Source organism: Crinia signifera, chromosome 9 (assembly GCF_055691185.1).
Source record: "Crinia signifera chromosome 9, ASM5569118v1, whole genome shotgun sequence".
Taxonomy (NCBI): Eukaryota; Metazoa; Chordata; class Amphibia; order Anura; family Myobatrachidae; genus Crinia; species Crinia signifera.
The window spans coordinates 126631652-126659337 of record NC_139225.1 but is presented as its reverse complement, the minus strand read 5'-3'; the positions used below and the strand labels follow the sequence as shown (position 1 = coordinate 126659337).

Here is a 27686-nt window from a genome sequence, read left to right as displayed (position 1 = left end):
GGAGGCTGTGGGGTGACAGGTGATGATGGTGTCTCGGGGATGGAGGCTGTGGGGTGACAGGTGATGATGGTGTCTCAGGGATAAAGGCTGTGGGGTGACAGGCGATGATGTCTCGGGGATGGAGGCTGTGGGGTGACGATGTCTCGGGGATGGAGGCTGTGGGGTGACAGCTGATGATGGTGTCTCGGGGATGGAGGCTGTGGGGTGACAGGTGATGATGGTGTCTCAGGGATAAAGGCTGTGGGGTGACAGGTGATGATGGTGTCTCAGGGATAAAGGCTGTGGGGTGACAGGTGATGATGTCTCGGGGATGGAGGCTGTGGGGTGACAATGTCTCGGGGATGGAGGCTGTGGGGTGACAGGTGATGATGGTGTCTATGGGATGAAGGCTGTGGGGTGACAGGTGATGCTGTCTCAGGGATGGAGGCTGTGGGGTGACAGGTGATGATGTCTCAGGGATGGAGGCTGTTGGGTGACAGGTGGTGACAGGTGATGATGGTGTCTCAGGGATAAAGGCTGTGGGGTGACAGGTGATGATGTCTCGGGGATGGAGGCTGTGGGGTGACGATGTCTCGGGGATGGAGGCTGTGGGGTGATGATGTCTCGGGGATGGAGGCTGTGGGGTGACGATGTCTCGGGGATGGAGGCTGTGGGGTGACGATGTCTCAGGGATGGAGGCTGTGGGGTGACGATGTCTCGGGGATGGAGGCTGTGGGGTGACAGGTGATGATGGTGTCTCAGGGATAAAGGCTGTGGGGTGACAGGTGATGATGTCTCGGGGATGGAGGCTGTGGGGTGACAATGTCTCGGGGATGGAGGCTGTGGGGTGACAGGTGATGATGGTGTCTCGGGGATGGAGGCTGTGGGGTGACAGGTGATGATGTCTCGGGGATGGAGGCTGTGGGGTGACAGGTGATGATGGTGTCTCGGGGATGGAGGCTGTGGGGTGACAGGTGATGATGTCTCGGGGATGGAGGCTGTGGGGTGACGATGTCTCGGGGATGGAGGCTGTGGGGTGACGATGTCTCGGGGATGGAGGCTGTGGTGTGACGATGTCTCGGGGATGGAGGCTGTGGGGTGACGATGTCTCGGGGATGGAGGCTGTGGGGTGACGATGTCTCGGGGATGGAGGCTGTGGGGTGACGATGTCTCGGGGATGGAGGCTGTGGGGTGACGATGTCTCGGGGATGGAGGCTGTGGGGTGACGATGTCTCGGGGATGGAGGCTGTGGGGTGACGATGTCTCGGGGATGGAGGCTGTGGGGTGACAAGTGATGCTGGTGTCTCGGGGATGGAGGCTGTGGGGGGACAGGTGATGATGGTGTCTTGGGGATGGAGGCTGTGGGGGGACAGGTGATGATGGTGTCTCAGGGATGGAGGCTGTGGGTGACAGGTGATGATGATGATGTCTCAGGGATGGAGGCTGTGGGGGACAGGTGATGATATCTCAGGGATGGAGGCTGTGGGTGACAGGTGATGATGGAGGCTGTGGGGTGACAGGTGATGATGATGTCTCAGGGATGGAGGCTGTGGGGGACAGGTGATGATATCTCAGGGATGGAGGCTGTGGGTGACAGGTGATGATGGAGGCTGTGGGGTGACAGGTGATGATGGTGTCTCAGGGATGGAGGCTGTGGGTGACAGGTGATGATGATGATGTCTCAGGGATGGAGGCTGTGGGGGACAGGTGATGATATCTCAGGGATGGAGGCTGTGGGTGACAGGTGATGATGGAGGCTGTGGGGTGACAGGTGATGATGATGATGTTTTAGGGATGGAGGCTGTGGGGTGACAGGTGATGATGGAGGCTGTGGGGTGAGAGGTGATGATGATGTCTCAGGGATGGAGGCTGTGGGGTGACAGGTGATGATGGAGGCTGTGGGGTGACAGGTGATGATGATGGCTCAGGGATGGAGGCTGTGGGGTGACAAGTGATGGCATCTCTGTGATGGAAGTTGTGGGGCGAAAGGTGATGATGTCTCGGGGATGCATATCAGTGCTGATATATAGACCACACTGTGCTAGAAGCACGGTACTTGTGTATTTTGGCGGCGCCCCCGATGTCCGTCGTACGACGAACAGATCGCATCGCATGCCATGCACCCGATGGCATACGATGCGATGCGATTTTGACCCCCTATACGACCAAAAATCGTATAAGCACCCTAAAGGGTGCTTTTGAGCACCCAAATGGGTGCTTACAATGTTAAATGCACCCCCACGCCACCCGCCCACTATAAACGTGAACCCGAAGCGTGGCGAGCGCAGCGGTACGCGTCCTACGACCTTTTCATACCCCCACTATCCACGTCGGCGTGGAGTTGAGAATAGAATAGTGTGGCGAGCGCAGCGAGCCCCGCGCGGGGACGCGGATACCTTCACAGGTAAACGCGTCCCTTCGCGGGCTTCACAGGTATCCGCGGCCCCTCGCGGGGCGCGCTGCGCTTGCCACGCTTCGGGCTCAGTGGCTCGCTGCGCTTGCCACACTATTCTATTCTCAACTCCACGCCAACGTGGATAGTGGGGGTATGAAAAGGTCGTAGGACGCGGAACGCCGCCCCTCGCGGGGTCGCTGCGCTCGCCACGCTTCGGGTTCACGTTTATAATGGGGGGGTGGCGTGGGGGTGCATTTGACATTGTAAGCACCCAATTGGGTGCTTATACAATGTTTAATCGCATCGCATCGTATGGCATTGTATGCCATGTACATGCCAAACTAATCTACTGTTCATGCCAAACTAATCTACTGTTCATGCCAAACTAATCTACTAGGGTTCTATGAAGAGGTTAGCAAAAACCTCGATAATGGAAATGCTGTAGATGTGATTTTCCTAGATTTTGCTAAAGCATTTGATACTGTCCCACACAAGAGATTGATTAATAAAATGGAGAACCTAGGATTGGGTGAAAATATCTGTAGATGGGTAGGGAATTGGCTATGTAATAGAGAACAAAGAGTGGTTGTGAATGGTGCCGTATCAGATATGATACCGGTACTAAGTGGAGTGCCCCAGGGTTCGGTTTTGGGGCCCATTTTGTTTAACATTTTTATTAACGATATTGGGATAGGGTTACTCAGCAATGTATACATCTTTGCGGACGATACAAAACTTAGCAAAGTCATCAAATCACCAGAAGATGTCACCATGCTTCAAAATGATCTTGCAATTCTAGATGAGTGGGCAAAAAAATGGAAGATGAGGTTCAATGTAGATAAATGTAAGGTTATGCACCTTGGGAGACACAACCAGTGTGCAAGTTACAACCTTAGCGGAGAGGAACTGGGTAATTCCATACTTGAAAAGGATCTAGGAGTCCAAATAGACAGCAATCTAGGATGTAGTGCCCATTGTAATGTAGCTACAAAAAAGGCCAACAAAATTCTGGCATGTATTAAGAGGGGAATGGAAACTAGGGACTCAAGGGTAATTATGCCACTATATAAAGCATTGGTAAGACCTCACCTAGAGTACGGAGTACAGTTCTGGGCCCCACACTATAAAAAGGACATCATAGAATTAGAAAAAGTCCAAAGGCGAGCAACAAAGCTTATTAGGGGAATGGAGAATTTAAGCTACGGGGAGAGATTAAGCAATTTGGGACTATTTACATTAGAAAAGAGACGTTTAAGGGGGGACATGCTCAACATGTACAAGTATATCAAGGGCCAATATAAGGAACTGTCACACACCCTATTTTCTACTAGAAAGGAATCTAGGACGCGAGGGCATGAGTATAGATTAGAAGAAAAAAGATTTCATTCAGCTAGTAGAAAGAATTTCTTTACGGTCAGAACAGTCAAACTCTGGAACTCTCTTCCCAGAGAGGTGGTAACGGCTGGCTCATTAAATGCGTTCAAGGCAAAGTTGGACAAACATTTACTGGAGAAAAACATCCATGGGTACAAATAAGAAATATAATTTGTCTGTAAAATACCAGAACCAACCAAATCAGCAATGGATATCTATACCAGGTTGAACTAGATGGACGCAAGTCTTTTTTCAGCCTTACCTACTATGTAACTATGTAACTATGCATACAATTTCAAAATTGTATGCCATCGTGCACTATCGTACGATATCGCGTCGCATCGCATACCATCGTATACGTTATGGTATGCGATGCGATGGGCGCCGCCAAAATACACAAGTACCGAAGCACTACAGCAGACAGCGACACCCCAGGCAGGGAAGAGGAACTGCATGGGTTTTCAAAGATAGCGGGTGCTAGAATGAACACTAGGTATAGTGGGTTCACTGGAATGGAGTTTGTGTAATGATAACATTAAGGACCCGCACCATCATCACTCTGAAAAGTACCCTGTGGGATGGGGGATGAAGTGTGGTATGATAAAATATTTGCTGTGTCCACATGTCTGTGCTCCTACATGTGGTTTCTGTGAGTAACTCTCTGTGGGCAGATATTTCCTGTGCAAGAGCATGATACAAGCGTTTCAGATGAGTCCCTCTTACAGTATGGTAGGTGATTTGCAGATGTGATCTGTATGGTGTATTGTTGGACATTTAATAGTGGTCCTCTGTCATGGGACACATTTATAGAAATGTTGAACAGCTTTTATCTGTGTGTCACCCTTGCTGTGTAAAGGCTGCATGTCCGACTGTAGTGATGTTACGCACCTATTGTATAGTTGGCATCCTGCGAGCATGGGTACTAAAATGTTAAACTGATCTGTCACATAAACACGGTGGAGGCATCAAAATTCTGTCCTGTAGCGGTATGCCGTCAGTCAGTTGCTGGGCATCACTGAGGCCATGCCAGGCCAATTGTAGTCACAAGGCCTGTGCACTGTGTTAGAATTGGTGGTTTAGCCTAAACATGGAAACCTTCACTAGTACATATTGAGCTATGATTCACCGAGCAGGCCCCGCCGACTGCATGGCTACATGCACAGACCACAGAAGCTGGCTGTGAGACATGAAGCAAAATGAAACCCAAAGCCTGGTCCACTCACTGCAGGGTGACACACACAGAATAGAGCTATGAGGCACAGAGGTCTGTCCCTCCCACTGCAGGGTGACACACACAGAATAAAGCTACGAGGCACGGATGGCTGTCCCTCCCACTGCAGGGTGACACACACAGAATAGAGCTATGAGGCACAGAGGTCTGTCCCTCCCACTGCAGGGTGATACACACAGAGTAGAGCTATGAGGCACGGAGGTCTGTCCCTCCCACTGCAGGGTGATACACACAGAGTAGAGCTATGAGGCACAGAGGTCTGTCCCTCCCACTGCAGGGTGACAAACACAGAATCGAGCTACTAGGCATGGATGGCTGTCCCTCCCACTGCAGGGTGATACACACAGAGTAGAGCTATGAGGCACGGAGGTCTGTCCCTCCCACTGCAGGGTGACACACACAGAATAAAGCTACGAGGCACGGACGTCTGTCCTGCTTTGCTTCAGGCTGAATAGAGGTAAATTGTTTGTCATTGTTATGTCTTTGTTGTTTCAGACTTTCTGTTCAAGTTCCTTGTTATTGGCAGTGCAGGGACGGGGAAGTCCTGTCTGCTCCACCAGTTCATTGAGAGCAAATGTAAGTATTCCTTCCCGGTCATGTGCAACATAAAAACAAGGAACTATGGGCCTGATTCAGACCCCTTTGCAGGGCTTCTAAAAAGCAGGTCCCTGCATCAGATAGCCACTGCACGCCTGCGCAGCCTGGCAAAAATCTGCAAATCCATTTGCAGCAAACTCCCCATTGATTGGTTCAACCACTGTGTGCGGTCTGGGCGTAGCCCTCGACTTACTTCTCGGTTGCAATGAAACGGCAGATCAGAGGCCCTCCCTGAAAACACCTATCCACGCTCTGTGTTTTTCCGTGACACCCATTAAACGGCTGGGTGCAACCCCCAAACGCCGGCCACTTGTCAATCACCTTGTTAATGGCCGGCAAATAAAGAGAAAATGGTGTTATTTCCAGCACTGAGGCTCCGTGCGCTTGCGCATTGTTCGCATCTGAATTAGGCCCTATGTTTTGGCCATAAAGTTATTCTTCCCATTCATTAGTATTATGGTGATATATGGGGATGATAGATTGACATGCAAACACGCCACATGGCAATGGCTGACACATTAAAAGGTCGCCATGTGTTTTTCATGCGAGGAAGATTGGCAAGATTGTGAGGCACCTGGCCTGAAGCATGCTGGGTGGCGCGGTACACTAATTAGGGATCCAAGTGCTCCGGTGTCAACATTAACACCAGAAAAAGTGAAAAATTCATGTTGACCTTTTCTGTATCCGCTTTTCGACCGGTTTCCAGTGTTGACTATTTACATTTCAACTTTTTGGTATCAATCTATTGCCTGTCGACGCAATGATCTGTACCTGTATTTAGTTGCTATTGAAGAAGCTGGTATTTACCCCTTACATATCTCCAAAATATCCCGGGTCAGACCTGGGTTGTTGACGTAACGACAAGATGCGGTGTGAAAGCACCAAACCTTATAACCTGGGTCGAGCAACACGGAAATGTGGCCCTGGCTACGAGAAGGGTTCATTCCGGGTCGCCTCTCTGTATAATGGGCGACCCGGGTTTAATGTGCATGTGCTGGACCCAGCTTGTGCGATGTGAAAGGGGCTGTAGCTTAGTATGTGCCTGCAGTCTCTGTACAATAATGGGGCTCTGAGCTGAACCGTAGAGCGGGATGCTGTCGTTAGGTCGACATGGCTTAGGATCGACACATATTTGGTCAACAATGGGAAGGTTGACATGTGCCGACAGGCGGTATTTCATGTCCTACCATCCACTTGGGTGTGCAGCGAGAATAGAACAGTATGCCGAGTGCAGCGAGGGGACATGGTGCACTTTTATAGTGTCTGTGTTGACATCTGGGACAAAAAAACGCGAAAAACTTATGTCAACCTTTCCATTGCCGAGCTTATGTCTACCTTCCAACCAGCCTTAGCCTGTTGACCTTAGCCATGTGGACCTTCAGTGGTAGACTAATGCCCCATCCCTCTGTAAAGCGCTGCGGAATATGTATGCGCTATATAAGACACTGTTAATAAATAATACCCCATTGAGCTACACTAGAATTCATATTCCTGTTAGCCCAGCAAACAAGTGGGACGGCCCCTTCCCTGAGCGACTCTCCCTCCTTCCTGTTGGCTCTTATTTAAATAATGCAAACAAGTGCTGGCCTTCACCTAATGGTTCTGCTGTCTTACTTCCAACCCCACCTAACAACCCTCCAAGCTCTGATCCGTCCGCACATCTTATACTGTAACTGCTGAGACAGCTCTCCCCTGCAATCCTGCATTAATAAATCATTTACAGTAGCGGCTGATTATTCGCTGGCATGTCCGCCAGCTTTAGTACCACTGAATGAAATCCATTGCTGCATAGAATGAGGAGGCAAGGACTACGTCACCTCTGGGAAGATCTGCTTCCCCTCAAAATGTGAGAGTTCATAGCAAAGTAACATAAATAATGCAGAGCTATAAAAATGGTCCACGTCTTCCCCCATGTCCCTTCCCAGCCCACCAAAATCATATCTCATATTTTCTGTGACATTACTGCATTGAATACTCATGCCAATAACGGTACTTGTCGCCTAGAACGGCGCCCACTACGCTATTTGCTTAGTGGGCTATTCTGCGTAGGGAAATCGCATCGTGTCACATGACCCATTTTAGTGCGATGCGATTTTTTTCATGTAATTTACAGTATTCACTGCTCTGTAAGCCCCAGGGCATCGCATCGCACCTCCCGCAAAATCGCATGCGATTTTATAGGGTATGCGATGCCATTACATTAGGTATACAATAATATGATTGTATAGGTCCTAAAAAGTGTTTTTAAGCACCCCCCCACTATCCACGCCACCCTGAAGCGCGTCGAGCACAGCAGAACGCGTCCTCCGCGTTCCCCCACTATCCACGTCGGCGTGGAGTTGACTTTATATAGCCAGAAGCGTGGCGAGCGCACGTGCAATATATGTGAAGTAATCCGTGGGGCTCGCTGCGCTCGCCACACTATATAAAGTCGACTCCATGCCAACGTGGATAGGGGGGGAATGAAAACGTCAGTGGATGCCGTTCCGCCGCCCCTCACGGGGCTCGCTGTGCTCGCCACGGGTGGCCTGGATAGTGGGGGGGGGGGGGGGGGGGGTGGGTGGGGGTGGGGGGGGGGTAGGGGGGTGTAAAACCTCTTTTTAGGACCTATACAATCATATTATTGTGTACTTAATATAATGGCATCGCACACCCTAGAAAATCGCATGCGAGTTTGCGGGAGGTGCAATGCAATGAGATGCGATACAGTGGGTACACAGCATTTAAAAAAATGACATAAAAAAATCGCATGCCGCTATAATGGCCCATGCGATTTGCCTACGTTAGCGTACGTAGGAAATCTGGGCGCCGTTCTAGGAAACAAGTACCCCAATAACACATTAACCCTTTGAGTGCCAAAATCTCAGTGGGAGATGTTCACAATATCCGCTAAGAATGCCAGCGTCACTCACATTTGTTATATAAATTCAAATGAAAAATGCTGTGTGAAAAAAGATTATCTGTCCTATATAAGGTGAACATGACAGGTCATTAGGATGAATAAAAGTGTTTACTTGCCAATTATCACACCTGGTTTGACAAATTCACTGGGCACTCAAAGGGTTAAGACTATCAGCAGAACAATGTGTGCGGCGATCACTGACATCCAGTCCGGTTCGATGGTGTCAAGTGTTTGGAGTACTGTTAGGGCTATTTCACACCCTCCGGCTCCTGCCGGGCGGCAAAACCCCGCACGGTGACGCACAACATAGTTAATAATGGACACAATTGTGTCCATTCACACGGGTACGGCCATGGCCCGGCCGCCCGGTTGCAGCTGGATCCCACCACTGGAAGGGACGGCTGCCGGGCTGTGGCTATCCCCACCATTCTAAACTCCAGAGTGCGGCACGGCTTCTTGGCTGTGCGGAATTTCGCCGCCTGGCCGGACCATGTGAAATGGCCCGTAGGGTCATCTAAACCAGCGGTTCTAACTTCTGACAGTGGGTACTCCAAAACCTTAACTGAGAGATGTCGCCGGTTAAGATTTATGGGTCTAATTCAGCAACAGCTGTAGTGTTGCGAAGGTTTGCAAAACTGCAATTGCTGTCACTAACAGGTGGGGGACCCACTACTTCTATACTCCTAGTGGGTTTTTTCCCAAAAAAATTATGCGTCCTTCACTAGGAAGTGGGTGGGATGGTGGCCACTCTTAGGGCGGGTGGGGAATATTTAAAAAACAATGAGTCTCCCGCAACTTCCGGTAGAGTAGAGAAGTATGCTCCAAGACTTCCAATGTAGGCCCATTGTGGGTTGAATATATGGTCAGGCATTGGCTGTAGTGGATCTATTTTGTTGCTCTAGCAGTGTGTATTGATCTACAGTTGCGTCCTCCTACATATAGGAACTTATTCTGATTTGTACGTTCCCCCGCGTGTCCGCGCAGGGATTCAATGGTGAGCGACTGTGCATAAAATGTTACGCTCATGTGCAGGTGCGGCAAACTGCTTGTTCGCCATCCCGTTCCCACTAGCAGTGCCGGCATTGTGCGGTGGAATATCAGAATGCACCTGTCCTTTATCTAGTACAGTATAAAATGACAGCTAGAACCTGTTTGGTGGCTTTAGGTTACATCTCCGCTTCTCTTTATTAGAAGCTTCCCCAAATCTTAACTTTCATTTTGTAAACCCTAACATTTGCACCTGAAGAATAATGGGGCCTACACGCGGGGCAATTTCAGCGCATTTTCTAAGCAATCTAACAATGTGTGTAGGGGCCATGGGGATAGCGATGCCCCATGCGTCGCTATAGCCTGGCCATTAATATCCAGCATGCTGGATAAATCTAGTAATGTCGCCGGTCAGGGCCAGTGTTGTCACCGTAGAACACTGCCCCTGACCAGATCACTCAGCACACAGCGCTGACACATGGCTGTGTGCTGAGCTCAGAGTGCGCAGCAAATCTCTCCGTGTGTAAGCCTCTTATGATGTCACATAAGAGAGAGACTTTTTGACATCTTTAAGACATATATTATTTAATCCTTGTTAGCATCGTTCAGTTACTAATGCAAGTTTAGCTATAAATGGATTACGAAGAAGCAGCTAAATACATCCTGTCATTTGGTCTAGACCAAACCTGGTTTCCGTCTCGAACCACACTCACAGGTTCCAGTACAGGAAGCCGATTACAGATGTCATTTTTCTTAGTGTACCGTTTTATTATAAAAGTTTGCAACACTCTACTATTAGGCCACAATGACAGGGTGACCATCATCCACTACAAAGGGCGGAGGGGGGGACACTTATAGCCCACCAGTGTATAGTTCTCTTGCTCACAGTTACTGTTCTGCCTCTTTATATCTTTTATTTTTTATTTTTAATTTGTCTCCTAGTTAAACAAGACTCTAATCACACAATTGGTGTGGAGTTTGGATCCAGGATTGTGAACGTTGGTGGCAAATCTGTTAAGCTGCAGATCTGGGATACAGCCGGACAGGAGAGATTTAGGTACGCTGTGTAAGGTCTCAAACCCCCCTCCAGCCCTGTCTCGTCCTTTCATAACCCCTACCCCTGCTTCCAACCAGTCTTGCAGAACACTAAACAGGTTTGTTCTCCTCATTAATCTTCATGGAAGCGGTCTGATGCTCTCCTGTTAAGAGCAGCGCATGGTTTCTACCCAGTCCTCGCATTAGACTGCCAAGAACTATGCCAAAACATGATTTCTACCCCAGTCATTCCCTTGGGGGTTCCTGGGCTGTGCCATACCCCTACTGCCTAGATCAGGGCTGGGCAACACCGGCCCTCCAGATGTCAATGAACTACACATCCCAGGATGCCTTGCATCAGTTTCAGCATGGCTACATAGCAAAACGAATGCAAAGCATCCTGGGATGTGTAGTTCACTAACATCTGGAGGGCCGGTGTTGCCCAGCCCTGGCCTAGGTCAATTTCTGCTCTTCTCTATCTTGTATAGAACAAGGACCAACACTGTCCCAATGTCTTCCAGGGTAAGGCCCCCTGTCCCCATCCTTGTGTGTGAAATAGGAGCTATTTTCTCCCTGGTTCTCTACGATATAGATGTAGATAATGGTGTAAGTATACCAGATGGAGCACCCCCCCCCCCCCCCCATTCATCGCCAGCTCTCACCAGATTACCTCCGCTGGCAAGAGCTGGCCCTCCATCTGACGGGGACGCCCATCACTCATTGGCGGGGAGCCGAATCCCTGCCCGTCTCTGCTTCAGGGAGACAGGCAGGGGAAGAGGGGTGCAGTATGGGAGGTGGCTGAGGGCGGCGGTGTGCTCAGACAGAATAGGGCGTGGGAACGTCCTGTGTGCGCACGCCCCCCCCCCCCCCCCTTCCGTCTGATCGCAGGTCCTGCCGATTGGCGATAGAATCACCAGGACCCGCAAGCATGACAGGCGCTCCCTCCCTCTGGTGAGTTATGAGGATATGTGATGCTATCTGTCTAATTTGTACCACTTGTCAACAGATCAGTTACCCGCAGTTACTACAGAGGTGCAGCGGGGGCGTTGCTGGTCTACGACATTGCAAGGTGAGTTCCTGCACAGATACCGATCTTTTCCACACAAGGAGTTATCTCAACTATTACAGCAAGTCCCTAAAGTTCTGGGGACTCTATGTCCTCAAAGGTCCTGCCAATTATATGTAGATAAAGGCTCCTGCTAGACCTGTTTTTGTGTCTTGGTGTTGCAGTTAATAATTGCCATAAATACAGTTCTTGGAAGCTGACATATGACCTCTAACATGCTCTTGTGAAGTACATATAATGTGCAGCTTATTGAGAACAGTGTGTCAGCGCTGGCTGATCTAATGACGGCAATAGATGTCAGAATGATCATTAAAAAAGAAAAGTATTCAAGTGAAAGATTCTCCTGTGCCAGATCTTATTTTTTTTGTTCTATAATTATTATTGTCTTTCATCTGTCCGCCCAGATAAATGTAAGGTAATGGGTGTTCACGGGTTCCATATAATGAACTGGATGGAAGTAACTATACAATTCAACAGTCCATCCTGTATATGTAGTCCCTGGGATTGCTCTATTCCTCACAGTCAGGGGGAAGGGAAGATGTGAACGGGATGACCAATCACAGCATTCATAGAGGATAGTGCGGTTTGACTTACAGAGGTGGCAGATACTGGGAGTGACCCACTTACTAGGCATGTGTGCGGATTGCCGGAATGGTCAGACCAAGCTACCACATAGAGCTGTGTAGAAAAAACCAGCAAAGATTGCCTACCGTATTAAGCGGCAATGTGCGCGCACTGATTCTTATATAGCGCAGCATATTCCGCTTTAAATGTCCAGGCGGCACATCCCAAGGAATTGAATATGTCCCACTGAATACATACTGCATTAAATGCCCATTACAAGTAATTGTCCATGTCCTTGCTATGGTGTTTTTTTTTAATTACTGTGCTATAATTATAATCTGGGACTGACTGTTGCCTGAGTTTGCTAGCATCATGTGTCTGTTAGATACAGTCTTACCAGCACTTGATGACCCTAACAAGTACTTGTTTCTGCTGCATCTGCCTGGCCCCACCGTCACAGCATCGGTCCAACTACAGCAGTTAAAGCTGATTAGCATAATAAGACAAAAACCACAAAGTTCAGCCAGCGCACTGCAGCAAGCCACAAAGGCCCGCACTCTGCATGGTAATACCAGGCAGTATATTATCCCGTACAATGCCAGCTGCAGTGTGCTGGGTGAACTGCCTACATTAACCCTTACCTCACACACAGAGGAGCAACAGTGATTGAGCAACTTGCATTTTGTATATCGCTGTTTTGCGAGGCATGAAGTGGGTCAGTAACTGGGGGGGAATGCTGATCCCTGTTGTGCCATATCAGAGGACCTTGGGGTGCCTTCAATTAAAATAACTCAATTTAAAATGCATGAATGTGTGACCCAATGTAGCACTAATGTTATTTACCATTAGGGCCACCTTAATCGTTGTGCCATGATTGGTGGGTGACTTGCCATAGATCTGCAAATGTGTGTCTGCGTTGTATTCCCATGAGGGCAAACCTTTGTTGCTGGCGTATCTACATTAACCCCTCGCTTGCACGCACTTACAAACACACAAGTTGCTTAGAAAAACCTAATAACTGACTAAGCAACTTGCATTTTGTATATGACATAAAAATATATTAATGTAAATGTTAATCTTGGTGGCATGACTGTAAATCTGTAGCTATCTGTAGACCCACCGCTCGCTGGAATACAAGACTGAGGAGATTATAAGGTTCAATTGATTAGACAAGAAATAGTAATACCCCTTGGGCCAGATGCGCTAAGCTTCAAAAGTGATAAACAGCCAGCCAATCAGCTCCTACCTGTCATGTCACTGGTTGTGTTTGAAAACTATCAGGCAGGAGCTGATTGGTTGGTTGTTTTTCACTCTCCATTTATCACTTTTGAAGATTAGTGCGTCTGGCCCATTGTGTTGTTATAAACATTTCACTGGAAACTGAGGCTTTCATTTCAAATCTATATATGTGTTTTGTTAGTTATCCTTTGTGAAAATTCTGTTTTAGTTTTTTGCCCTTGCTGTTAGCCTAAAGCCATGGTTGGGGTGTTGGTATAGCATATATTGATCCTATAAGGTCTGTCCGGAGTGAGACGTGCTTGGTCCTCATTCTCCTCATCAGCGAGTCTCCCTGCAGGGGAGAGAACAATCAGATTCTATCCATTATCCTCTAGAAGGTGCTAGCTAAGAAGAATCTGCTGTGAGCAACATCCCATCTTCAATAGTAAATTTCCTCCCAGGCATTGTCCCCAAGGCACCTAACCAGTCCAGGATTCATGGTACAGTATTTCCATGCACAGTTGACTTAGAACCATCTTTAACCATCTGTGCATAACCATTGATATCCTTAAAACTTGGACTGTCGGGAACCACTGTCTTGTGCGATTTTATCCTCAATTTCTTAGATTTAATGGTTTGGCCACTAGATGATTCTAGAACCTACACACTCATCCGGTCAGTTATATGTCCATGGCGGAAAAACCATTAGCATGTATTAAATTGATGCCGGAGCAATTCCACAAGTGGATCCGGCACCCATTATTCAATGCAAACGCCCAAATCCTACGTTGGATTTGGCCGCTGATTGATGCTCACCGGGCCGGCGCCGGAACTGGGTGAGCACAGTGGTGGGAGGCAGCGGGAGCCAGGATGGAGCTTGGATGGGGCCGGGTGAGCTGCTCTCACCAGGCCTGGCGGCGTGTGGGTACGGGAGTCGGCGGGAGGGTACGGGAGGCGGCTGACAGGAGGATGGCGCCGTGTTAGCTGCTGCTGCTCACCCGGCACCATCATCCCTGCCTCAATCCAACATCTTTTTAAATTGGATTGAGATTGAAGGAAACACAGCCAAAACCTTTCGGTTTTGGCTGTGTTTCCGTCAAACGCAAGTTGATTAGCGGCAATTCCGTCAATCCACCTGGTTTTCAGCCTACCAAAAAAAAAAAAAACAGCCAGCACTGAATTGATCTATTCAGTGCTGGCTGTTTTTTTTTTTTTTTCATGTCAAAACTGCCATCTTTTCGGCAAGACAGCAGTTTCGACAGTGATTGAATATACCCCATTGACTACAAGATCCTGCCGGTACTGAGGTTCACTTCAGTGGGTATGTAATACAGTCGTGTTCTTGAGCCATTCAGTGTGTACAAGTGTGTAGGATTCCTGCCAGCAGAGTCACTCTGATCTGTGAGAGATCAGGCAGGTTTTCAGTATAGAGAGTTAGAACCTTTTTAAAGCTCCACTTGCATATTATTCTTACTGTAAATAATGATGTTCACAGAGAATGGTTTGACCTTGTGGCTGTGTGCTTAGCCTTGGCTTTCACTATGTAAAGAGCATGTGATTCTCTATTGAAGCTGCAGGTGTGAAATGACTCTTGGTGTAAGTGTACTGATATCCTTTCTATATTGTTCTTGCAGCCGGGAGACTTACAACTCCCTAACCAACTGGCTGACCGATGCCAGAACTCTGGCCAGCCCCAACATCATTATTATTTTATGCGGAAACAAGAAGGATTTGGACGCGGAACGAGAGGTGACGTTTTTAGAAGCATCACGATTTGCCCAAGAGAACGGTGAGCCGTCCAATAAAAGAAAACACACGTCTTTAAGCACACCTGTAGTTATAGACATTATAGTTCATGAGGATGCAGCCTGTCTGTTCCTAGGGACCGGTTCCTGATGAATAATTTGGCACAAAGAGCCCCAAGCCCTGTGGCTGGTTCCCAGGCTGCATTCCTTTGAATGTTCGTTCAGCCTGACAATGGTGTAAGTGAATTTATAAAGTCACTTTACCAGGTACATAAACACAGTCCTACAGTAGGGAGCAGTTATAAATGTCAAAACCGTTGCACAGTAACATGTCCCCATCAGCATAAATAAAATCTGCAGTTCCGTTCAGAAATGGCCCGCACCACAACTCTATCGTATAATCAGACTTTTGGCCCTAATGCTTCAAAAAGCGATAAAGTGGAGAGTAATGAACAACCAGCTATTCCACTCTGAATTGTCATTTTACAGGCAAAAATGTAATTTAGGTGCTGGTTGTTTATCACTCTCCACTTTATCACTTTTCAAAGCATGGTGCATCTGTCCCTTTGTCTTACCTGTCCTCTAGAGCGTCAGAATTTGGACACATGCAAGGCATTTCATTACAAAGGGATGTAGTCATAATATCGACACAGTTATGATGGTGGCATTGTTGAAATTTCAACTTTGAAGATGTCACCATCTGCAGATGCCGACGTGGACATTCTACACCAGGGCTGGGCAACACCGGCCCTCCAGATGTTGATGAACTACACATCTTAGCATGCCTAGCATCAGTTTCAGCATGGCCACATAGCAAAACTAATGCAAAGCATCCTGGGATGTGTAGTTCATTAACATCTGGAGGGCCGGTGTTGCCCAGCCCTGTTCTACACGGACCAGTAGTAGAGTGTTAGGGCTAGGCTACAGGAGAGGAAGCTTAGGGCTAGAGGTTCCCACTATACTGTACTCACCAACAGAAGCGCAGCAGGATCTGCTGTAAGTTCTCCTGCCTCATTACTAGACCTGAAAGCCCCTGCCGGCGCCGTTGGTCCGGATAAGTCACCCCTACACCACAGAGATGTTTTGTTGACAATGTAATAATATCGACATTTCATCAGTGTCTATATGGTGACAGTCAACATGGTCAAGCATGTCGAGTTTATGAACTCACTGACATTATGAATGCTGACAAAATATGAAGCCCATCAGGGAGCGATGAGCATGGGCCGCTTTCTCCAGTCGGATGAAGACACTCTGCAATTATTGTCTTTGCTGATCTTTCCTCGCTTCCCATAGAGGTGCACAGGAGAAAAATGTGCTGTGATGTCAGCCGGCAGACGTTGGTTCACCTGCGTTCCCTTGCCAACGTCCAGCCTTTTCATTGGGGTTATGGTATAAATCGTAGACAGACTCATCATAGACAGTCATATGGTCGACAGTCACAAGGCTGACAGGGTCTTAAGGTTGACATGGTTAAATGGTCGACATGAAAAAGGTCAAGATGAAAAAGGTCGACATGGTCAAAAGGTCGACATGGAAAAGGGTCGACGTGAGTTTTTAGGGTGTCTATGTCGACATAGGTCAGCATGGACACTGTCTAAGTGTACCACGTCCCCTTACAGAGCTCGCTGCGCTCGACACGCTATTTTATTCTCCGACCACACCATAGTGGATGGTAGGGCAGGAAATTGCACATGTGCAGACACCCCCCCCCCCACACTACCATCGGAACGGGGTCGAATTCCCCCCGTTCTAAATGGTGCTGAATCACCCCCTAAATTTCCTCCTGCTGTAGTATTGTCCTCTTAGGCAGGAGTTCTGTGACAGATTATACTGTACATACGGGATCGCACAAGTTACATCTGCCCCACCTGCAGTGCACACGGTTTTGGCCATTTGAAAAGAATTTGCCTTTGCGAGTGAACCAGAATAAGGGCCATAGTGTACTAGGCATTATTGACAAACTTGACCTTATTAAGAATAGGAAATCCCTCATTCATATATTTGCTAACTGTAAACCATTCCCAGAAACTGGCTCCCCAATAACTCTTACTATCTGGGTTACTGTTAGCAGGCCTCACCTTTACAGCAAGTATAGGTAACCTTTCTAGGCACACTATTAGAACATATTTAGTCATTTGCCTATTAGCAAACAAAAGTGTTTACGACTCTCCTTCATTTTGCAGAGCTGATGTTTTTGGAAACTAGTGCGCTAACTGGAGAGAACGTGGAAGAAGCTTTCTTGAAATGCGCCCGGACGATTTTAAGTAAAATAGAATCAGGTAGGAGTGAGTGATCCCCAGCGCGTCCCTGATCGTCACACGACACCAGCTCACTACAGACAGTTTGGCTGTATGCAACTGTAACAATTGTTTGTAAAGGTCAATACATCTGGTGGGAGTTGTGATAATCATGTGACCACAGAGGATCTACATGAGAGCGAGACAGAAATGGCTGTCTAGTGCTTGACGATAGTGTCTCCCCATACTGGTCATCTGCTTACATCGGCAGAAACCGAACCAGTACATTCTGGCTATCTGCTGAAAGCTTCTGACTGTGTTAAGGGCCTGTATCTGCATCGATCACTGATCAGAGAATGTGCATCTGCACCAGTCTAGGGCTATCACTATTCTGCTAAAGAACCAGGCTGGAAGTTGTCATTGCTGATGTTGGCGACCCACCCAATAAAAAAACATCTGGAACTCCATGTCTTTACCCCTAAACGTCGGCTTCCTATCACCAATCTGCGACATTTACAGTATGCGTTCGGATATTTTTTCCCTATTTGGGCCCAAGCGTGCGCAGGCATGTGATAATTGCTTGATTTGCAAATTATTTGATAGCAAACCATGCTGAATTAGGCCCAGAGTCATGGGGAACACTAAAGGCCCCCATACATTAGGCCAACTTGTTGGCCTAATCAGCGGGTGCGCACATAGAAAAAACCCACATAAAAATGAATGGGCACAAATGTGTCTGATCTGCAGCGCGAGATATATCTAAAGACCTGTCCTTTTCTTTGATCACAGTTCCAGGATAACTGAGCGATGTAAATCCACTACACCACATGTTCTCAAACTTGGTCCTCAGGACCCCACACAGTGCATGTTTTGCAGGTCTCCTAACAAAATCAAGTGAAATAATCAGCTCCACATGTTGTGGGTCTTTTAAAATGTGTCAGTCAGTAATGAGTGCATCCGTCTGGTGACCTGGAAAACGTGAGCAGTGTGGAGTGCCGAGGACTGACTTTGAAAACCACTGCACTACAGAAATGTATTCTCATGAATCTGTTAATTCTGAAGCATCCTGAAATCATCTCTGTGTTGTTTGTAACCTCTGATTTCTGTGTATTCCTCAGGGGAGCTGGATCCGGAGAGGATGGGATCTGGGATCCAGTATGGAGAAGCCTCTCCGCGACACACAAGACACACGCATGGAACGCAGCTGCAGAACAGACAGCAGTGCAACTGTTAAGACCATGAGCTAGGTAAATATCAGGTTACATCAGGGCAACTAAAGACTGATTCTGCTGGGGAATCAGAAAGGTAAGATAACACTCAGGCCAAAAATGGTTAGGGCAGATTTCCTGTAATACCCCCTTTTCCACTAGCCTAAATATCCCAGGTTTTTAAGAAAAAGCGCACAAAAAACCTGGGTTTGCAGGCAGTGTAAATGCGCCCTTTTGAAATGACCCGGGTCATGAGACCCAGCATTTCATCCCGATAGCATGCAGGGTTGAACACTGATTCAACCCGGCTCACTTTGCAGTGTAAACGAGTAACCTGGGTCAACCCAAGGCCCATTCACTGCAATGCAATTGCTGGCGTTGGGAGATGCTGTCATCTCCCATCGCTGGCTAAGGACTTACCTGCGGTGAAGTCACCTTCCTGGCATTATGCTGGGTGGGTACTCTAGTGTAAAAGCGGTCTCAAGCCAGGTACAAAATCCCGGGTGCGACCTGGCTTGTAGGTGGAAAAGGGTATAAGGAGTGTCTTGTGACTGTCACCAATGTGCAGTGTACTTATTAACCCTTGCAGTGCCAACAGTGCTGTCTGCCCTCATGTAGTGTGCAATCACAATAAATGCCATTAGCCACAGTGTAGGACTTCTATGAGGCGGGAGGATCCTGCTTTACCTGTAAATATGAGTGGCCCCCTGAACACTCGGTCTTGAGCAAAGTGGTCTTGCAGCATTCACCATCCCCATGCATCATCATAATACCCCACCCAAAGTTCCAAATACATATTTATATAGTGTTTATTTTAGCCCCCTTTCAAAACTGGTGTAGTTCCTCTTCCTACCTGGGGTGTCACTCTCTGCTGTGGTGTTTCTAGCACAGGTCTGGTCTACATATCAGTGCCGAAATACAGACCACACTGTGGTAGAAGCACAACAGGAAAGAGAGATGCCTCAGACAGAGAAGAGGAACTGCTTAGGTTTTGAAAGATGCAGGGTGCTAAAATGAATACTATTTACAGTAGAGGAAACGTTACAGATGCATTTTGCAAACTCATATTATCATGACATAATCACAAATAAAGTGCACGCGTAGACACACGTGCTATCTGTGTAAATGTCAGGCGCTGTAGATTACAAAAATGAACAAACTGCTTTATCATTAAAGTTTCACTATTTAGTTTGTAGAATAAAAAGATCCTTTCCACAAGAGATGCCAATAATATACATTCATTCAGGTGAAAGAAATATATTTAATATTATTTCTAACAAAAATAAATTAAATAGAACTCCCATTTTTGTAAACTTCCCCCACTATCTGGCATGTTGCCCTGGCTCAGCTCTCACCTGGCTAGCATGTTGTTCTGGCTCAGCTCTCCCCTGGCTAGCATGTTGTCCTGGCGCAGCTCTCACCTGGCTAGCATGTTGCTATGGCTCAGCTCTTACCTGGCTAGCATGTTGTCCTGGCGCAGCTCTCACCTGGCTAGCATGTTGCCCTGGCTCAGCTCTCATCTGGCTAGCATGTTGCCCTGGCTCAGCTCTCATCTGGCTAGCATGTTGTTCTGGCTCAGCTCTCACCTGGCTAGCTTGTTGCCCTGGCTCAGCTCTCACCTGGCTAGCTTGTTGCCCTGGCTCAGTTCTCACCTGGCTAGCATGTTGCCCTGGCTCAGTTCTTACCTGGCTAGCATGTTGCCCTGGCTCAGCTCTCCCCTGGCTAGCATGTTGTCCTGGCTCAGCTCTCCCCTGGCTAGCATGTTGTCCTGGCTCAGCTCTCACCTGGCTAGCACGTTGCTCTGGCTCAGCTCTCACCTGGCTAGCACGTGTCCTTGCTCAGCTCTCACCTGGCTAGCGCATTGCCCTGGCTCAGCTCTCACCTGGCTAGCATGTTGCTCTGGCTCAGCTCTCACCTGGCTAGCACGTTGCCCTGGCGCAGCTCTCACCTGGCTAGCATGTTGCTCTGGCTCAGCTCTCACCTGGCTAGCACGTTGCCCTGGCTCAGCTCTCACCTGGCTAGCATGTTGCCCTGGCTCAGCTCTCACCTGGCTAGCACGTTGCTCTGGCTCAGCTCTCACCTGGCTAGCACGTTGTCCTGGTGCAGCTCTCACCTGGCTAGCACGTTGCTCTGGCTCAGCTCTCACCTAGCTAGCATGTTGCCATGGCTCAGCTCTCACCTGGCTAGCATGTTGCTCTGGCTCAGCTCTCACCTGGCTAGCATGTTGCTCTGGCTCAGCTCTCACCTGGCTAGCACGTTGCCCTGGCGCAGCTCTCACCTGGCTAGCATGTTGCTCTGGCTCAGCTCTCACCTGGCTAGCACGTTGCCCTGGCTCAGCTCTCACCTGGCTAGCACGTTGCCCTGGCTCAGCTCTCACCTGGCTAGCACGTTGCTCTGGCTCAGCTCTCACCTGGCTAGCACGTTGTCCTGGCGCAGCTCTCACCTGGCTAGCACGTTGCCCTGGCTCAGCTCTCACCTGGCTAGCATGTTGCCATGGCTCAGCTCTCACCTGGCTAGCATGTTGCTCTGGCTCAGCTCTCACCTGGCTAGCACGTTGTCCTGGCTCAGCTCTCACCTGGCTAGCACGTTGTCCTGGCGCAGCTCTCACCTGGCTAGCACGTTGTCCTGGCTCAGCTCTCACCTGGCTAGCACGTTGCCATGGCTCAGCTCTCACCTGGCTAGCATGTTGCTCTGGCTCAGCTCTCACCTGGCTAGCACGTTGCCATGGCTCAGCTCTCACCTGGCTAGCACGTTGCCATGGCTCAGCTCTCACCTGGCTAGCATGTTGCTCTGGCTCAGCTCTCACCTGGCTAGCATGTTGTCCTGGCTCAGCTCTCACCTGGCTAGCACGTTGTCCTGGCGCAGCTCTCACCTGGCTAGCACGTTGCCCTGGCTCAGCTCTCACCTGGCTAGCACGTTGCCCTGGCTCAGCTCTCACCTGGCTAGCACGTTGCCATGGCTCAGCTCTCACCTGGCTAGCACGTTGCCATGGCTCAGCTCTCACCTGGCTAGCACGTTGCTCTGGCTCAGCTCTCACCTGGCTAGCACGTTGCCCTGGCGCAGCTCTCACCTGGCTAGCACGTTGCCCTGGCTCAGCTCTCACCTGGCTAGCACGTTGCCATGGCTCAGCTCTCACCTGGCTAGCATGTTGCTCTGGCTCAGCTCTCACCTGGCTAGCACGTTGCCATGGCTCAGCTCTCACCTGGCTAGCATGTTACTCTGGCTCAGCCCTCACCTGGCTAGCATGTTGTCCTGGCTCAGCTCTCACCTGGCTAGCATGTTTTCCTGGCGCAGCTCTCACCTGGCTAGCACGTTGCCCTGGCTCAGCTCTCACCTGGCTAGCACGTTGCCATGGCTCAGCTCTCACCTGGCTAGCATGTTGCTCTGGCTCAGCTCTCACCTGGCTAGCATGTTGCTCTGGCTCAGCTCTTGCTATACTCAGGCTCTGTTCTCGTCTGGCTAGTGTTTAGAATGTGGCACTGTTCTAACCTGGCTAGCATGTAACTCTGTTCTCATTTGGCTAGTGTATTACTTCGGTTCTGTTCCCTCCTGGCTATTGTGTATACTCTGGTGTCTCATCTGGGCTAGCGTGTTACTGTATCTCTGCTCTTGCCAGGCTAGCATGTTACTGTAGCTCTGCTCTTGCCAGGCTAGCGTGTTACTGTAGCTCTGCTCTTGCCAGGCTAGCATGTATACTCTGGCTCTGCTGTTGCCAGGCTAGCGTGTATACTCAGGGTCTGTTCTCTCTTGGTTGGCATATTACTCTGACTCTACTCTCGCATGGCTAGCGTGTTGCTTTTGCTATGTACTGTACCCCTCACTTATGGTCAACATGAGTCTGATGCGTGGTGATGAGTGTGAACAGTGCACTGCCCATACAGCATGCTTGTACGGTTTAGCATTAAGCAGTCAAAAAGGGATCAGAATATCTGCATCTTCATGTATTCTCAATATCTTCAATAATTGTTCTCAATAATATATGGAGAAAATCAGAGAAATTAAGCGTTAGAAATCGCTATAGATGTTTCATACTCGGTGAACAAAAAGAAGGAATGGAAGATAGTAGGTGGATGGGCGTACCCCACTCACGGTAAGTATAGTAGTGTACAGGCACCTAGCGGTTTCTTTCTTCTCCTCCAAACGGTATTTTAAGGTGATCTCATCTCCATAGGTGTGGATATAAAAGAAAAATTGATCAATGTGTAGGTTCGTTTCACTTTGTGTAATTATTTGAACACCCAGTGAGTGAAAAATTTGGAAAAGTGTGGGTGGTACCTTACTCACCAGAAATGAGACAAGGTACACATATAAAGCTTTCTTTTTTCACGTGTCACATAGATTTTTAAATGATATATGGGCGTACCCCACTCACTGTAAGCAGGTCTTAGTATGTGCCCGTAGCAGGTTCTTTTCCCTCGTGATTTATTGTGGTAGCAAATTTCTCTCCGTTGAGTGTTTGGAGGAAAAAAAAGAAAATTCAAATGTGTAGATTTATTTATATATAATATATAATATACCCCTGTAAAAAAGGGGGTGTGTATAATTTTTTTAGGTGGACGTGCCTTATATTTAATGAATAAAGGACTGGTGTCGTACCATAACTCACACTATATTGTGCAAATGAAAACCTGTAAAGGTATCTTTATCGAGATCAGAATTCCTCCGCCTTGTGCCACACGTGCATAAAGGAATTGTAAAGTGTACCGAGAATAGCTTCTTTATATAGGGGATATGCGTACCCGACTTACAGTTATGCAAGTCCTCCACCACATATAGCAGTTTTTTTATCTCTAGATAGCCATCCTATTCATACGGAAATCTTTTTGCTCAAAATATCCAGCCAAGTATCTTAAAAAGGTATATTTATTTAGCAGTAAACAGAATTAAAAATCCTCCATCCCAACAATGGAAGGATCCCAAGACATCCATGGGTATCCAAAAAAACATCCACAAAAAAACAGAGAATAAAAAAAGAGGGAAAATTCCTTTAAAAAACAAAACAAAAAAAATATATAATTTTTTTTTTTTTTAAGTTGTACAATACATACAAAATCCAATGTATATCCAAAAGAAGGTGATGGCTAATCACACTCCACACTGGCTTGTCGACGCGTTTCGGTGTTGGAACACCTTTTTCAAGGCATGCTTGTGGACGGTGAGTAACCATCTTTTATACCTAGAGCAGCCTATCATTACCAACAGGAAATGAGGTGATGAAGTTAATACAACGGAAAATGTTGTATTAATTAACTTCATCACCTCATTTCCTGTTGGTAATGATAGGCTGCTCTAGGTATAAAAGATGGTCACTCACCCTCCACAAGCATGTCTTGCAAAAGGTGTTCCAACACGAAACGCGTCGACAAGCCAGGAATTTTTCCTCCTTTTTATTCTCTGTTTTTTTGTTGTTTTTTTTGGATACCTCTGGATGTCTTGGGATCCTTCCATTGTTGGAATGGAGGATTTTTAATTCTGTTTACTGCTAAATAAATATACCTTTTAAAGTCACTTGGCTGGATATTTTGAGCAAAAAGATTTCCGTATGAATAGGATGGCTATCTAGAGATAAAAAAAACTGCTATATGTGGTGGAGGACTTGCATAACTGTAAGTCGGGTACGCATATCCCCTATATAAAGAAGCTATTCTCGGTACACTTTACAATTCCTTTATGCACGTGTGGCACAAGGCGGAGGAATTCTGATCTCGATAAAGATACCTTTACAGGTTTTCATTTGCACAATAAAGTGTGAGTTATGGAACGACACCAGTCCTTTATTTATTAAATATAAGGCACATCCACCTAAAAAAATTATACACACCCCCTTTTATACAGGGGTATATTATATATTATATATAAATATATCTACACATTTGAATTTTCTTTTTTTTTCCTCCAAACACTCACATCAACGGAGAGAAATTTGCTACCACAATAAATCACGAGGGAAAAGAACCTGCTACGGGCACATACTAAGACCTGCTTACAGTGAGTGGGGTACGCCCATATATCATTTAAAAATCTATGTGACACGTGAAAAAAGAAAGCTTTATATGTGTACCTTGTCTCATTTCTGGTGAGTAAGGTACGACCCACACTTTTCCAAACTTTTCACTCACTGGGTGTTCAAATAATTACACAAAGTGAAACGAACCTACACATTGATCAATTTTTCTTTTATATCCACACCTATGGAGATGAGATCACCTTAAAATACCGTTTGGAGGAGAAGAAAGAAACCGCTACGTGCCTGTACACTACTATACTTACCGTGAGTGGGGTACGCCCATCCATCTACTATCTTCCATTCCTTCTTTTTGTTCACCGAGTATGAAACATCTATAGCGATATCTAACGCTTAATTTCTCTGATTTTCTCCATATATTATTGAGAACAATTATTGAAGATATTATGCAGATATTCTGATCCCTTTTTGACTGATTGCGCCTCCGATTTGGAAATCCCCAATTTGTGCATTGTATGGCATTTGTGGGGTTATTTTGGTGATAACCAGGGGAAAGTACAGCTCACAGGCAGCAGTGCGCCAACACAGGTCTTCTCCTAAAAACCTTCTACAGTGGTTTAGCATTAATGTCTGCCAGAAGCTATGAGTGGCTGCCTGATATGCAGTACTCTTAGCAGTCCCATACTCCACTTGCCACAATGCATTTTTCTGTTTCCAGCCAACCAGGTGACTAATATGTGTCCTGCTCCACAATTGGCTTAGCATTAGGCTGTCACATGAGGTATTGACAAGTCATTGGAAGGGTTGCATGTGGTAGCGAAGGGTTATTGTGAGTGTATGGATGGATATTAAGGTAAATGTTTGGTAATTGAATGTGAATGAAGACTGGCTGCAGACGGGTGAATTGGAGTGTGTGTGTGTGAGGTAGTTTCAGGTGGGTATCTGAAATGTGGTCAGAAGTACTTGCGGGGGTGTTCCATTTGTTTTTGAGCTTGGGAGGGATTAGTGCATTGGGGTGTTGCAAGGAAACTGCATTTTGGAAGACCTCCTGGGGCACGGCCTATGATAATTAGGGTCAATGGACTGATCTGCAGATCATGGGACATGGGAAATAGCGGCGGCTCCCTATTCAATGCTGTCATTAGCGACAGCACTGATGTGGGATCACGGCAGAACAGGCCTGACTATAGAAGCTGTCGGGCCTGTTCTGCCAATAACGGCCGTGGATTGTGGTTATCCGGGCCGCAGATCGACAATCCACGGGCGTTTTCGCGGCCACGCCCCCCTTTGCGCCCATCGGCAGGTGGGACATTGAATCCCGTCTGTCCTTATGCGGTCGATATGACCGCAAACGGGCCAGGATCACGGCTGTCGGCGGGGATCGACAGCCGTGATCCCAGATTGCATACCCCCCAAAAGTGTGTGCCCATATACACTAGATGATAAAGTGAAAGATATCTTTTAGCTTATCTTCTAGTACATACACTGAGGACCAGATATAGGACCAGATGCACTAAGCTTCAAAAAGTGATAAAATGTAAAGTGATAAACAGCCAGCCAATCAGCTCCTAACTGTCATGTCACAGGCTGGGTTTGAAAAATGACAGGTAGGTGCTGATTGGCTGGTTGTTTATCATTCTCCATGTTTTCACTTTTTGAAGCTTGATACATCTGGCCCAGTGTGTGTTGAAGGTGTCGTGTGTAAATGTAGTAATACATTACTGGGGATGTGTGTGATAAAGTTGTACATGACTGTGTTATATGAGGTAAAGTGTAAGTGTGTTCTGTGTGTTAGCTGGATCTGTGTGGTGCGGAACATGGAGTATTGAGGAGCTATTGAAAATGTGTGTCTGGGATAAGTGAAGGGGAAGATTACGTGGGGTAATGAAGAGAGTTTGGGAGCTATAGTGTACGGTTAATGTAATGTAGTACGGAAGGTGGAGCTGGGCCTAGAATTAATAGGAATATTGTGTTTCTCTCTACAGAAACTTGCCAATGACTATTTTGTCTAGAAGGAGAAGCACTTTTCTTCACATCCCCAGGGCTAGACTGCACGGACCCCTGACTTGCACTTGCACCCATCCTATATGAAGGATACCCTACTTGTCTGTTCCTATGGCCTTGTGTTTAGAAGCCCCCTATGACGGCCTGGCTCCTGATACGGCTCTTAACGCATCCTAGATGTCGGAGATCTCACAGCCAGAATGTATCCACGACATACATCCTCCCAGGTGGAGGAACAGCCAGAAACGTGATGGTTCTGCTGTCTACATTGCCAGGGGAACCCCCTCATTCCGTCCATGGCAGGGGGGTGACTTTTTTGCCTCAGATACCTACGTGGCACTCATCCTTGTCCCACAATGCTTTGCTGCTCAACAAATGTGGCGTTCTTCTGTGCTATCATTCAACAATTTTACTCATCCTGGGAGACGACAGGACAGCGCCAAAGCGACCCTTCCCTTCAAGTGCCCAGTCCTGCTTTGCACACTACCCAGGCTGTAAAACGGTTAATTTATAATGTATACATTACAGCCACATATTTTTTCTTTTTTCTATTTTTTTTGTAGCTTGCCCCCAAAAAGTTTTTTTTTAACGCAAAAATATTAGCTGCTAATTCAGCAGATTTCTCATAACTCATTATTACCTGTTTTTTTTTCTTCATTTTTTTTATTTTATGGTTCACCGTAGGAGCGACTGGCGTGATCTGTGTCAAAATGTTATATATATAAATATAGTAATGCCTGGGATGGAAGGAAGACCACATGATGTTATAATATACATTTATCTCTGTGTGTTATAAATACATCATGTATTAAATAAAACATATGTACTATTTATCCAGACTTGTAGAGCAAACACTGAACTGGTCATTTCTTCTAAAATGCACCTAATCACACTCACACTGCGAAGCGTCTGTGTTGTGGGAGGAGCCATTCTCTGCTGGATTTGGATTTTTTTAATACGCATACAGAAAATGACTCTTATTTTTTAATTCAGTTTTAGAAAATGAAAGCAAACATTGGCCCTGGAAACAATTCATGGCGTACTGTTCTATACAATAAACTGCGCTCCATCTGCGGATTGTCTGTAGTGTAGGGGCAGGAAATGGTGGCAGGAAAGAGGGGGAGATATGCTAAGAGATTAAGCCGTTTTGGAAGAGATACCCAGCTTGATGCACAG

At 47.3% G+C, this 27686-nt stretch overlaps 1 protein-coding gene across 1 annotated transcript in view; it reads left to right on the top strand.

The window, feature by feature from the left end:
- Positions 1–27349, top strand: part of RAB4B (RAB4B, member RAS oncogene family) — a 32286-nt gene extending 4937 nt beyond the window's left edge. Inside the window, exons 2-8 of the mRNA XM_083159698.1 lie at positions 5475–5555; positions 10408–10522; positions 11507–11569; positions 14983–15137; positions 17280–17375; positions 18452–18580; positions 26492–27349. Coding sequence (XP_083015824.1) covers positions 5475–5555; positions 10408–10522; positions 11507–11569; positions 14983–15137; positions 17280–17375; positions 18452–18567 — 626 coding nt within the window. The 3' untranslated portion in view covers positions 18568–18580; positions 26492–27349. The remainder of the gene's footprint in view (positions 1–5474; positions 5556–10407; positions 10523–11506; positions 11570–14982; positions 15138–17279; positions 17376–18451; positions 18581–26491) is intronic.
- Positions 27350–27686: the final 337 nt, after the last annotated feature.